Genomic DNA, 15,118 nt, shown 5'->3' with positions numbered 1-15,118 from the left:
AGCAGTTTCACCCACTGTGGCAGGGGTAATAAGCAAGGAGGGCAGTGTGAGAATTGCTACTCTTCTTCTTAGAAGTAGGTCTTAAATCCAGCGGTCTCTTTGCAACCTGCATCCATGCCCACAGTCACGGCCAGAGCATCTCTCATCGGTACTGCTACGGCCTCTGGTCTGGGGCTTCCCATCAAGTATCTCCATCACAGAAAGACTGTGTGCAGCAAGGTGGACAGAGAGCTAAAAGAGAACCAGAAGAAAGCTTTTATAAACATCCACAGAAAGTCTTTTTTCCATGATCCCATTCTGTTGAGAGGGAGAAATTTTGAAATTCTGAGGCACTTAGTTACTAATCTGATTCTGGCCTACATGTGGCTATTCAATAAATACTTGTTAAATTAAATTGATTCAAGGTTTTATTTATTCAACCTACTTAAAGCTTATATAAACCCCTCGGAGATTTGTGTCAAGCTGTTAAATTGGAAAATATATGAAAAGTAATTATTTTCAATAGAACAGCTTTCCTCTTAAGGAGCTTTATAAGCTTAGTATAAACCAGAGGGAATAGGGAGGGGTTCCAGGAGAGGGGATGGGAAGCAGGAGGTGAGGAGAAAAGCCTGTTTCTATCATTTCCTACACTTGTCTTCCTTGCTACACTTATTAACCAACTACTGCCCTCTAGTGCTCACTGTATAAAATTCTCACCGGAATTCTATTTTATCACTAGGAAGGGACCACATCTAGTTTTGCAGGTAAGTAAGCAACTTAAGTCCAGACAACTGAGGCGTCAGACTGACCTAGGTGGCCTCCTGGATTCTTAGTTTCTCATTATAATTTGGCTGGCAAACTTTGCATATTAAAAGCATTTCTCAGACATTTTAATAACTAATCAATGTTACAGCACACTAATCACTTAATAATAATTTTAAGTGCTATTATTTACAATGCTATTCCAAACAAAGGCAAAAATGATATTGTTACATTCTTAAATTTAGTAAAGTTTAGAAAATACATATATATATATATTTTTTTTTTTTTAAGTTAACTAGAACAGATCTAAAGTAGATTTGGCCATTTTTCAGAACTGACTTGTCACTGTCTCCATGTAGGCTAATATTCTGCTAGAGTTCTCCCAAAGGATCCTATTTGCTCATTGATGGGAAAGGGGGGGTATCATTTTAACTTAGAACACATACTTTCTTCATTTAATCATTTTGCTGGTGGGAATAAAATGAAAGTTATCCAGCTGGACATATGACTTACAAAAACATAACTGTGTAACAAAAGATTTATTCAAATATTTAATTGAAAGGAAATACATCTGGAATAAGTTTTATTGGAATTCATATAAAAAGGAAAGTAAATCCATTAGAATTAATATCATAAATAGTTGACTTTATCTAGAACCAGAAATATTAACAAATTGCAGCCTAGAAGTCCTAACCTTTTTTTTTTTGCAAAAAGCCACTCATTTTCCAATTTATATGGCAATTAGCCCTTTATTACTTTAGGCAGAGCTCTGTTTTCAGCTAATATTTCAGAGACAGATCACTCAAATTACCTAACTTGTTTTCCTCCTCCCCCCACCTCTGCTTCTCTTCAAAACAAAAGCAAAAAGAAAGTGGTAGGAGGCAATTATTTGTCTGTCTTCGAAAACTTCAAAAATCCTAAGATCAGCGAATCAGCAGAATCACTACATTTGGGCTACTAGAAACTACATAAATTAAGAGACATCTAGTTTCGTTCTTAGATGTCAACATAGATCCCATTGATCAAATAATCAAGTCTCGAGTAACGTTTCCTGCGAAGGGATTCCAGGAGCATTCTACTCGAGAGGGCAAGGCCTACCACAAGGAACAGAACCCCGAAGAGCAACATCCCAATGAGGAGCCACTTGTCAAACGGAAGGCCGTGTTGCCTTTCCGGAAGACTGTGCTGGGAGGAACTGCCTGAACTGGTCTCCTGGTTTTCCTGAGAAGCAGTTTTATTTGAAGCAGAAGAACTCACTTTTGGTAAAAGAACTGTAGCAGGGTTATGGGTGGTCTCCGTGTTCAAAGTTAGGTTGAAAATTTCTCTAAAGGGCCCTGTTCCTGGTGGGTCTTTCCAGTCTGTAGGTGCCTGAAAGACAGTAGTTGGAACTGCTGTTTTAGTCATGTGAGCTTGGGGTGTAACCACGGCACGTGTCAGAATTGCAGAAATGACTGTGGGAGACTGAGAAGTGACTGTCGCTGCAGGCTGAGCTGTAGTGGCCACCTGTGGTTGAGAAGTCACAGAAGTTATCGCAAGAGCATTGGTGGAGAGGACCACAGGCTTTGCGGTGACAGAGATGGTGTGTAGCGAGGCAATAGCCGCTGTAGTGGGGAATGTTGTCACATTTTCAGGCAGCAGATGAGCTATTTTCTGTTCTGAGGAAAACTGTGAACTATGAGAATGGCTTTTTTCTTTATAAACAGAGAACCGTGTACTCGCTGGATCAATCTTGAATAGTTTTTCCAAGTGATCTGAGGATCCAAACTTCTGAGAATTGGTGTCTGTCCATAAGAAATCAGTGGGCTTTGAATAGCCTGTTTGACGAGGGGTTAGGGGAGTGGTTGTTTGTGAAGACTGGCTGTGGAAGACAGAATCTTCTTTGGCTAACTCTTGGCTTGGCAAATCAGGTTTGGCCAATGATGGAAAATCTGGAAATGTTAAGAAAATAAAAGGGAGACTTAAATACATGAGGTAGGGTGAAAAAAAAGGCAAACATATCGACTTGTTCAATAAGTCCCCACACTGTTGATACTTGACATTTCATTACAACTTGTGTGAAATGGAAAAATACAAATTGCTAAATCAGAACCCGATGACACTGCCTCTCCACCAGATGCTGCGTTTTATTCCTAGAGTGATGGGACAGAGGAGAAGAAAAATGTGTGGAGGATCAGGCAAATTAAGAAAGAGGTGCGAGAAACAGGGATACTAAGAAGAGCTCAGAATGAGCAGCAAGAGGTTTAGGAAGATGGAGCCGCTTAAGGGGCCAAGGCCAGGGAAGAAAGCTGAGCCAGGGTGATGTGGCAGGATGAGAGAATGCCTATGTGAGGCCTGAGCTCCTGCAGGCTGTGCCAGCTGGGATGTGATGACAACTGGGCAGCAAGCAATCTATCCCTAGGAGAGATTAACGGTGGGGGTAGGGGACAGGCAAGAAAAGTATGCGGAGGCCATGGGATAATATGAAGAGGAGGCAGAATCCTGGTGATTTGCTTTGGCAAGGGAGGAGGAGGAGGAAGCCGGCAGGATCTGGTCTCCTCCAAAGGCACTGAGGCCAAGGCAGCAGCAGAAGGCTGATGACATTTTTCAATTTAAAAGAAAAAAAAAACGAACAAACAAAACAGTTTCAGCACCCCAGGGGAGGGAGGCAATCTAAGAGATTCAATTTTTACTCTCAAAGATTAAAATTTTAGAGTCAATGTCTTAGGTTCTAAGACTAATGGGGCCCAAATTTGAAATCATGATGGCCACACTGTTGCCATAAAGAACAGAATATCACACAGACCTGATTCCTACTGAGAAGGAACCAGCCTCAAATTTTCCTCATGCGTGAGAAGGTTTAGCATTTTGCTCTTAGTCACACATGCCATTTATCACAGCCCAAACTGCAAAGGCTTGTTAAAGCAATCGGGCAGGGAATGATCATCTGAACCACTCTGCTACTTTACCAATCATTTCACTTTGATGAGAACTGCAGGAAACACATGAAGGAAGCAAAGGAACTTCCTAGCATTTACTGGTTAACTCTTATGCTCTTTCTCCTTTTTTTCTTCAACTCATCTCAATGCCAGTTTCTAAAGAAAACCTCACTCTTCTAGTTCCGAACAAACAAATCCAGAGGCAACTTCAGATTTGTGATATCTTTGACTACTCTCTAAGCTTCACACTTCTAAGAGGTCCTGGAGAACAGTCACTTATTAATCTACCCAGTATAGGGGTCCGCGAACTGCGGTCTGAGGGCCAAATTTGGCCTGCCACCTGTCTTTGTATGGCTTGGGTGATAAGAATGATTTCTATATTTCTAAGTGGTTAAAAAAAAAAAAAAGAATATTTTGTGACACATGAAATTTAAATTTCAACGTCCATAAAGTTTTATTGGCACACAACCATGCTCATTGGTTTATATACTGTCTATCACTGTTTTCGTACGACAAAGGCAGAGGTAAGTACAGCAGATTGTGTATGACTCACGAAGTCTAAAACATTGGCCTAAAAATCCTAAGATACTTATTTGGCCCTTGACCAAAAAAGTTTGTGCACACCCACTCAAGGATATAGCACTTTACTCTAAAGTAGAATTTAGTTGCCTAGAATTCCTCTTTCTAGCAACAATGCTGAAGAAGAGAGTTTCTGCTGCAGGTGATATTACATTCATAGACAAAGTATCTCATTATCATAAGATAAACAGCATCTCTATTTTTAGGTAAGATTAGATATTTTAAAAAGAAAAGACTCAACATATTTCATTAAAAAAGACTGTTTAAATAAATGCACTGTAATGGGTGTGAACTCAGAACTTAAATAAGGCCATTGATAAGAATGATGAAAACAGCTGTTTTCTTTCTCAAGAATGCAAGCTCATAAATAAAGCAAAGAAAAGGCTAGTCCCATTTCCTGATAAGATTCATCTATTGGCAAAGATCCTAGAACCACGCAGGGATCCTGCACACCTGCTCCACCGACCTCGCCCACTGATGTTTGCCACTGGGGTGTGGTGCTTTCTCTCGGTCACGCAGAGATGAGCCACAGAGGGAGCTAGGAAACAGCCCTGCACCCTCAAGCCCTCTCTTGTGTTTCATTCCCAAGTGACTTCACTGAGTAAAAAACTTAGGAACTGACTATTACTTGGAAACCAGCTGAGCAAACAGACACCCAATTTATTCTACTTTGGAATTTCCCTATCCTATTCCTTGGTAGAAAGGATATCCCACAAGCTGAAAAAAAATTTAGATAACTCCAAGCTGCAACAGAGTACACTGTCATCTTTCAAACTTCGGTCTGTAAATATTAGTCAGTTATAGGAAGTAGAGTTCATCCAGAAACATATCATCAGATTTTTAATTTCGTTTTAAACAGGAGGCAGATAATTTACTTTTATGGGGTAATTTCAATCCACCAGCATGGGCAGATTCATAAATAGACTTGCTACACACAGCTTCTAAACATTCTGTAGATGTAAATAGTCCGCTGCATACTACGGCCAGAGTTGCTGCCACTTTGCACCTAGCTATCAATCAACCATTCTGGGCTGATGACACCCTCTGGTGGCTGCCAGAGGAACTGTTTGATTCTAATTCCACTTCATTACCTTAACACTAGCCCTCAAAAGGTTTATTATGCATGTGCCAAGTTCCCTTTCTCTCATTTCCACTGGAGATGAAGTTTCACTTGCTAGCCTGCCACTCACCTCCTGCTGTGTGGCTGGGTTCCTATCAGGCCACGGACCACTACTGGTCCATGGCCTGGGGTTTGGGGAGCCCTGAGGATGACAGACATAGAGGATACACACCGACAGTGGAAGAAAAAACAGAATGAAGAGGTAGTATGAAAGGATAACAGAGGGAGAATGTGATGGCCCAACTTCCCCCTGATGAGAGAAGAACAAATGTTCCAATCGGTGTCTTGAGCCCTGATTTCTTTGGAAACTCAGATTGGCGTAACCAGTTCCTGCTGGACACCATCCCTGGGTGTCTAACAGGCTCTGCAATGTTCCAGGTGATCAAAAGAGGAATAGCAAAAAGCCATATCCACACCACACTGCAGGTCCCCAGTGTTTCTAGCCCAGATTATATACATACCGGCAGGAGAAGCGAAGGAGCCACACTGATCAGTGGCAGCCACCTGGAGGGGGCCAAGACACTGTCCATGTGAGGTCAGGTCTTGAGTGTTTTGGGAAGCCTAATTTGTCCTATGCCATAGTCTTTTAAAAATTATTTTTAAAAATAATCTTTTATTTTTAAATAATTGTAGTAGAATATATGTATAATTTACCACTTTAACCCTTTTTAGGTGTACAGTTCAATAACATTGAGCGTATTCATATTGTTATGCGACCACCACCATCATTCATCTCCAGAAGTTTTTTCATCTTGCAAAACTAAAACTTTGTACTTATGTGCCAGTCTTTTTATACTTGGGCTCACAACACTATGTAGGAAAAATTTACACAAATAATCTGTTTAAGGGATGTTTAATACATCAAGTTTTCTTGGTGGTTCATAAAGAAAACTCAGACACAGCCTCACCCAGGAGACAAAGTAGAGTCAGTGCCCAGGTGCCCTGAGCAGTATCAGTCCCCAAAGGACTTCACACATACCATAGCATAAAATGGTCAAGATAGAACCGTTGCCTTAACTCTCCTTCCCAACCCTAAAGCCGCTTCTCTTCCGATCTTTCTCAGCTCAGTGGATGGTGTCACCACCCATCTAGATGCTCACCTCAAAAGCTAGGACTCAGCTTTGCTGCTTCTCTATTCCTTGTCCCTGACATCATGCCAGCAGCAAGTCCTGCCAACTCTACCTCTGAAACAGCCTGTACGTTTCTTTCTCTCCATCTCCTCTACCACCTCCCTAGCCCACTATGTCTTGGCCTTTCACGCAGATCTCGCCACACCTCCTACCCAGTCTTCCCACTTCCCCTCTTGCTGCTGCATCATCGTCCATCTGCAATACAGCAGTCACGGTGAGCTTTGAGAAATCACCTTTAAAACACTACGTTACATGCCTGCTTAAAAACTTCCAATGGCTTCCCATTACACACCTAAAAAAAAGAAAGAAAGAAAAGAAAAGAAAAGAAAAAAGAAAAGAAAGGAAGGAAGGAAGGAAGGAAGGAAGGAAGGAAGGAAGGAAGGAAGGAAGGAAAAGAAAAAAAAGAAAAAAGAAAAGAAAAGAAAAGAAAAAAGAAAAGAAAAGAAAAGAAAAGAAAAGAAAAAAGAAAAGAAAAGTCCTAACCTACCCTGGCTTACGAAGCTTTATGTGATCTCCCTACCTTTCTTACTTCTGGCATATCACTCCTTTTGTGCATGGTTCTCAACATGAGTCAGCCAGCTGGGACTGGAGTGTCTTGTTCTTCAAACACTCCAAAGTCATTCTGCCTTCAGATACTGAAACGGGCTATTTCCTCTGTCTGAAAGTTCTTCTAACATACGTCTCACATCTGGCTCTTCACTGTTCAGACCTCAGCTTAGGGGTTACTTCCTCATGGATGCTTTCTCTGATCACCTAACCCAGCAAGTCCACTCAGCGATTATTTATTACATTGTCTTAGCTCAATTACCTGCAGAGCACTTGTGACTATATTTTTCTTGATTATTTATTATAATTATTGTCTCTCTCTTTTAAAACACACGTTTCAGAAGTGAGAACTCAGTCTTTCATGTTTAGTGCAGTATCCTTGTATTCCCAGGGTGTAAAGAGCGCTTGGCGCAGAGTAGATGTTAAATAAAATTTGTTTATTGAATAAATGACCAAATAAAATATTAGTAATCAAGGGTATAATGATAAAAACTTTCTGAAACTTAAATAAGAAATTTGATACTGAAAGCATTTCGTCCTGAAAAATTAACAAGTCAAAATCTCACCAAGACATATTCAAATAATTATATTATGAATTTATAGTTGTTTATTTTCTTCTTTCTGAACAAATACATAATTTCCGTGAGCATGAACACTGTATTTCCAATGCCTTGCACAGAATTTGGCACATGGTAGGTGCTCAATTAATATTTTTTAATGAATTTCTCTCCAGGTCTAGACAATAAAATCCACTGAGTTGAGATTTCAGATAATGCGATTAACAATAATTCTAACCTAATGATGAACATACGAACATTTTTTAAATTCACATAGGCCTTAACCCTTTCAAATCAGAAGACCTGTACACTTACTGTGGCATTGCTGACGTTCTAAAAAAGTGCTTCAAAATGTTTCATGAAAAGTCTGTAAATTTTTTATCTTATGAATGTAAAAAAACAAAACTAAACAAAACAAAATAAACTACTGTTGTTCAGAGGTCTTTCACTGGAAAAAAAAGGTGTTTGGTTTAATAAGTTTAATTTTAAATCATGAGATTTTTCTGGTATGCCTCTATATTTTGGCAGTTTTACTTAGACTCTTTTGCAGAAAAGCTTTCACCTGAACCACATCCTTAAATAATTCATTCACGAAAGAAAAAGAACAATGTTGTTATTACCTCTAATTATCCTGTAACTCATAAGTCCCCTTGCTGGTTTCAGTGGACAGGCTTCCTCACTGGGACAGAAAAATAGGTAGCAGTTGGGCTGTCTAGATGTTTTTCGAGTGTCGAAGATCATCAAGTTACATGCTTTGTCCCCTGCAATGAAAGTTTCATAAGCATTATTTTGAAATAGGATTTTCTAAAGAGTAAGGCAAGCAGGAAAATCTTCATTTATTCTGGTGTCCAATACAAACACTTTTGTTCACTTCGTTCACTTTCTTGCTGACTGCTGAATCATTTCCTTTTCCTTAGTTTAGTCTCTTGAAGCAATGTTTAAAGACATTGGGTTTAAAAATCTGAATTAAGGTAATTTTGGCAAAACCAATTTTTAATAATACATTGCATTCTTTAGAAATAAGACTTCCATTTGCTAAACCATGAACCATGATATACATAGAAATACTGTCTTTAAAATCTTTATGCAACTCACAGTTGAGTTGAGCCTTAAGAAATAGAGCTAACCCTAATAATTTCATGTATCTCTTGCATCCTGAAGGCATCTCAAACACCTATGAAGCCATGAGCCTGGCTTTCTTGGGTGGAGTCAGTAAATTCAGCATCATTCATATACACCTCTTTCCAGAAAGAATCTGAGTAGTGTATGGAATGCAAAGTTTATTTTTTGTTTTGATCAATACTATTCTTCTTTTGGTTATTTTCTCACATTTCCTCTCTTCCTTATCATTTTTGCTTTTCTATTTTCCTCCCTTCCTCACTTTTCACTCTTAATTTCATTTCTGGCTTTTCTTTCTCTTCCTCTTGTCCAATAAAAATTATTCTCTCTAATCATTATGGCCTAGATCTGGTTTTGGCCTCAATCTGGTGCAATCTCTCATCTTGGCCTGTGACCCTTGAAGGATCAGTATACCCTGGGTCAAGTTGAAGCTTAAGAGCCATATAGGCTAATTATTAAAAACCCATGTTCTTGACAACATGGATGGATCTTGAGAATGTTATGTTAAGTGAAATAAGTCAGATGGAAAAGGATAAGACCATATGGTATCACTCCTATGTGGGATATAAAACAAAAAGCAACAAATGAACAAACAAAAAAAATAAATAACCCCCCCCAAAACTCACAGATACAAAAAACGGAAAGGTGGTTACCAGAGGGGAAAGGGGCAAGGGCAAAGAGGGTAAAGAAGGTCAAATAGATGGTGATGGAGGAGTTTAGACTTTGGGTGGTGAGCAAACAATAGAGTATACAGGCGTTGTATTAAAATGTACGATTTATACAATGTTACTACCCAATGTTACCCCAATAAATTTAATTTAAAAAAAATCCCCTCGCATGTTCTTTACACACACACATACACACACTGACTATGTGTTAACTAACTTTATTGTGATTATTAATTTGCAATATATACATATATCAAAGCTTCATGTTATATATCTTAAACCTACACACTGTTATGTGCCAAACGCATCTCAGTAAGGCTGGAAAAAAAAAAACATGGTCTGCCAACTATTACTGCCACTTCTTCAAATCAGACAATGGTCAGGGATCAGCCTTGATAGGACTTAGTTAGCTTCTGCAGGGATTTTATTATGTCATCTCTCCACCACCCAATTAACAAGAAAGGTAACTTTCTAGCTTTTCCTTTCTCTGCACTGTGGTAATTCTACAATACTATTTTTGGAGGGCACTTAGGTAAAGGCAAGGGTCCATAAGCCCTCAAGACTGCATGCAGAATTTTGTACTTATGGGTATTTTTCTAGAGTTATAAGCAAATTAAATTATCAAAGTGCTTTTTGAACCATAAACAGTTAAAACCATCTCAATAAAGGAAGGCAAAGTGTGAGATCCATTAACTAAGACCCATGATTACCTCTTACAGTAAAGCAGAAACAATACTTCTATTCGTAGAATAAAGCAGCAAACCCTCACTTCTTATTAAAAGCCCATCATGGAACTGGAGAGAAATACAAGGTTTCCTACGTTGCCAAGAAATACCCACCGCATTTGGTCCTGTTTGCAGTGGAGTTTCTATTTCGCATAAATGTTGCGATCAACATTTAAAGAAAAACGAGAAATTTAAATGAAATCTCTGTAATTTCCATAAATCACTCCTATAAAGAGTGTCTAAAAGCACACTGCTCAAATTAAGAAGACCACTGACGGGTATTTTTCCTCCTGAGGGCAAATATGTCCTGTCTTTTCCAAACTAATTCTCCAATTCTCTGACTCTCCAACAACAACTGAGTGTCCTACAATTCAACTCAATTCTGACGCCAACTACATACAGGTTTAAAGGTTTAGTCCATAAAGTTTAGATGCCATCACTTTAGATGCAGTCTCAAGTATCAGATCTCCAGGTTACTCACACTTCTGCCAAGTTGGCCACAAATTCAGGTTCCCACAACTCCTCATGCCAGATGCAGTAACTGCTAGAACTACCCATAGAACTCAGGAAAATGCTATACTTACTGTTACAGTTTATTATAAAGAATACAAATGAACAGCCAGATGAAGAGATATATAGGGTGAGGTCTGGAAGGGGTCCCAGGAGCAGCGGCCTCTGTCCCTGTGGTGCTGGGGTACACCAACTTCTGGATGTGTTCACCAACTGTAAGCTCCCAGAACCCACTGTTTAGGGTTTTGTTTTTTTTTTATGAAGGTTTCAACATAGACATAATTGATCAAATCATTGGCCACTGGGGACAGAATTCAATCTCCAGCTCCTCTCTTCTACCCAGAGGTAGGAGGTGAGGTGAGGCTGAAAATTCAAAGCTTCTAATCAAGGTTTGGTTTTTCTGGTGATCAGCACCCACCCTGAAGCTATCTAGGGCCCAACCAAGAGTCTTCTCATTAGCATAAACTCAGGGGTCATTGAAAGGGGCTCATTATGAATAACAAAAGAAGCTCCTATGTTCAGGAAATTCCAAGGCTTTTAAGAGCTCTGTGCCAGGAACCAGGGACGAAGACCAAATATATATATCTACATGTCTAAATATATAGATATTTATATATATATGTATATGTATATCTACCTATCTCTACCTATATATGTTTTTTCCTTCCTTCCTTGTTATATAAAACCATTATAGAAAGAAAAGGAAGTAAAGATCTAAGAGAAAACATGATTCTGTTGGCTAATATGCCAAGTAAGAATCACTAGTCCAACATTCACTAGCCTTTCTAGGCTCTGATGGCAAAGCCTTGTCCATTTTATTCACTGTTTTATCTCCACCATGAAGTGAGGCATAAACAACTGAAAAACAACCACTGTTTCACTAAGATATATACTTCTCTTTTCAGGTCATAGCTTTGGAGCATGAAAGATGCAAAGGTGTGGTTTAAAACTGTGAGCCTCAGTTTCCTTCTGTCCCATAAATGGGTCAGACAAAATGGCCTCCCGTGCCCCTTAGGGTCCTAGAAGCTGCAATTAGTGGCCAGCGGCTTCTTGATTCACCTAAGGCCACCAGCTCCAGGGAAGGGAGCCAAAATGGAGGTTTTGTGCTTCCACCTAAAATCAAAAAATCAATTCCTTAGAAGTACATATCCATTTTTACTCAACCCAAAAGAGAAAAAAAAATGCTGATTTTCTTACAGGATGAGTTAAGAATTTTTGTCTCAACTCCCTTTCTCTGTTTAAATGTTCTGTATAATATCGCACTGTATTGCAGCGTTCCATCGTGGTGATAGCTAAGCATTAAAACAGGATTTTTGTCTTCACTATCCTAGGCGCCTGTTAGAATATAACACTGGCAGTACTCAACCTTTTTTCTACCCAAACACCTGAGTGATATAGACATACACTCATCATTAACTTTGACTCAGCTTAGGGAAGAGGAGGGTACTCTTGGAAAATGTTCCCCCAGTGATTTTGTCGCTTACCATTGTATCCCATTGAGAACCAACTACTTATGTCACAAAACACATAGACTAAAGGGGTGTTAAGGGAGTATTATTTACCTGATATGTTTTTTGTTGAACAGCAAGAATTAATGCAGTCCTCTTGAGTTAATGTGTATATGGGCTCATTGCCTCTGATTCCCTTGGAAAGAGATGACTGGATGTCAATAACAACATCTTCTAGACTCTCAGTCGGACAATTTTGACTGGTGGACAGCCTTGGTGTCAGGAAACAAATGATTACAAAAATGTAGGTCAAGCTCTGCTCTTCCCTGAAGACCATTTTAAATTTCAGTGCAGTTTTAGTCTTCAAAGGTCAATAATAACTCTCCCTCTGGTCTTAGTTTGCTTCAAGAAGATTGCAGAGATGATGAAATTTCTCTCTAGAAAACAGAAAATCATCAATTTTTTTTAAACAAATCTAAGGAAGATACATTTCATTTCCTTCAAGCCAATGTAAACGACTTACAATCTATAGAAGAACAGAAATAAATAACTATTTTTTTATTCATTTCACTTTTAATAGATTTGAGACAACCTTTCATTAAAAATTTGGCAAAGAACTATTAAGCACAAACACATATACTATCCTGTCAGTGCTTAAAAGCTGACATGAGTCTATGAAGAAAGAAGTACAAACAGCAGGCTGGCCTCCAAGTTCTACACGCCTTCTTCTTGCCTCTCCTAATCACAAGGGGAGAGGACACAAAGCTCTCTAGTCACTGATGCAGCAGTGGTAACAGGTTTGGGCAGATTTCCTTTCTCCGTGGTAAAAATTAGCATTTTTAAATCACTTAGGCAATGTGCTAATAAATTTGCATATATTGTCCTATTTAAATCCTTACACCAGCTCAACAAAAAAGCTATTATTTTCCTCATTTTATATTTGAGGAAACTGAGGCTGTCTGTCTTGTTGCTTCTTCTCTTTCAGTATCAAACCAGAACCAAGTAACCCTAATAATCTACTTCTAGGACTTAGTCTGTCACCAGGGGGAAATATGGCTTGGTTGAAGGGAAGTTTAGGGACAGATGTTCTTTTTGACATTCCTAAAAATGCAAAAGCCACACTATCTTTACCACCGACTCCATTGGTAAGCTGGTTCTTCTAAGAAAAATAAAAATAAATGTTAATCTGGCAAGGCAACACCAGAAAACACCTACTAACCCCCACATTTCCAGGATGCAAATTATTCACTAAATGAGAGCCTAGAGCAGAATTACTTTAATGTGGGATGGAGTGGGGCGGAGAGGGTAACAAACCATTTGGTAGCCCCGTGAAGCTCGGGATCTCTTCTGAGAGACATGTTTTAAAATGCATAAAATGAAACTGAGAGAATTACACAAGAAGCAAGTTATATTGAAATATAACTATGAAAGTCATTTTTGAAATAAGTCTACAAAACTCTGATGAAAAAAAATCAAAGAAGATCTAAATAAATGAAGAGATATTCCATGTTCATCAATATTGTTAAGATGTCGGTTCTTCCCAACTTCATCTATGGATTCAATGCAATCCCAATAAAAATCCCAGCAAGTAATTTTATGGATCTCAACAAACTAATTTTACAGTTTACTTGGAAATGCAAAAAGGCCCAGATTAGCCAAAACAATACTAAAGAATAAAGTTGGAGGACTGATACTACCCAACTTCAATGCTTACTCTAAAGCTAAAGTAATCAAGACAGTGTGATGTTGGTAAAAGAATAGACAAATAGATTGATGGAACAGAAGAAAGAGCCCAGTAACAGACCCACACAAATACAGTCAACTGATCTTTGACAAAAGAGCAAAGGCAATTCAAATGGGGGAAAGGATAGTCTTCTCAAAAATGTTGCTGGAATAACTCAAAATCCACATGCAAAAAAAGAAATCTAGACACGGACCTTCCACCCTTCACAAAAATTAACTCAATATAGATTACAAATCTAAATGTAAAATGCAAAACTATCAAACTCCTGGAATATAACATAGGTGACTACCTTCGTGAACTTAGATTAGGTGATGAGTTTTTAAATACAACACCAAAAGCACAATCCATGAAAGAAAAAAATTGATAGGTTGGATTTCATTAAAATGAAACACTTCTCTGCACAAGACACTATTAAGAGAACCAAGACAAGCCACAGACTGGGAGAAAGTATTTGCAAACACATATCTGATAAAGAACTGGTAGCCAAAATATACAACTTAACAAGAAAACAAACTATGCAATTAAATGAGCAAAAGATCTGAACAGACACCTCACCAAAGACATACAGACGACAAATAAACATGAAAAGGTGCTCAACATCACTGTCATTGGGAAATTGCAAATTAAAACAATAATGAGATACCACTGCTCACCTATTAGAATGGCTGAAATCTAAAAAAACCAACAATACCAAATACTGATAAAAACCTGCATACAAATGTTTATAGTGACTTTATTCATAATTGCCAAAAACTGGAAGCAACCAAGATGCCCCCCAACAGATGAACAGATAAACAAAATGTGATACACCCATACAATGGAATATTATTCATCAGTAAAAAGAAATGAACTATTGCGCTACAAAAAGACACAGAGGAACCTTAATTGCATATTGCTAAGTGAAAGAAGCCAGTCTAAAAGTTATAATTCTAACTATATGATATGCTGAAAAAGGCAAAACTACATTGACAGTAAAAAGATCAATGGAGCACAGGAGATTTTTAGGGCAATACTAGTCTATATGATACTGTAATAGCGGGGATATGTCATTATATTTATCAAAACCCATAGAACTGTACAACACAAAGAATAAACTCTAATGTAAACAGATAGACTTTAGTAAAAGACAACAATAGTTTAATAAAAAAAAATGGTAAATAGTAATAGAGCACAAGTCTAATACTATCTTGCTAACTGTTGTGTCTAATTTTTGAAACAATGAAAATAACAAGTAACATTTATATTTCTTACCTTCTAGTCTCTATATTAAGCACTTTACATATATGCCATTTAATCTTTACAGAAATCCTAATGAG

The 15,118-nt window shown here is 38.3% G+C and overlaps 1 protein-coding gene across 4 annotated transcripts in view; it reads right to left on the bottom strand.

Moving 5' to 3' along the window:
• Nucleotides 1-1,279: 1,279 nt before the first annotated feature.
• Nucleotides 1,280-15,118, bottom strand: part of MANSC1 (MANSC domain containing 1) — a 25,077-nt gene continuing 11,238 nt past the window's right edge. For all 4 annotated transcript variants that reach the window (XM_011376030.2, XM_023520867.1, XM_011376028.2 and 1 more), the window contains exons 2-4: nt 12,173-12,495; nt 8,209-8,349; nt 1,280-2,669 (exon numbers count right to left, since the gene is read on the bottom strand). In XM_011376030.2, the coding sequence (XP_011374332.1) occupies nt 1,738-2,669; nt 8,209-8,349; nt 12,173-12,395 (1,296 nt within the window). In that variant the 5' untranslated portion in view covers nt 12,396-12,495 and the 3' untranslated portion in view covers nt 1,280-1,737. The remainder of the gene's footprint in view (nt 2,670-8,208; nt 8,350-12,172; nt 12,496-15,118) is intronic.

Source organism: Pteropus vampyrus, unplaced genomic scaffold (genome assembly GCF_000151845.1).
Source record: "Pteropus vampyrus isolate Shadow unplaced genomic scaffold, Pvam_2.0 Scaffold283, whole genome shotgun sequence".
Classification (NCBI taxonomy): Eukaryota; Metazoa; Chordata; class Mammalia; order Chiroptera; family Pteropodidae; genus Pteropus; species Pteropus vampyrus.
The sequence above is the reverse complement of the archived record's forward strand: the minus strand, read 5'-3'. Positions and strand labels throughout refer to the sequence as shown.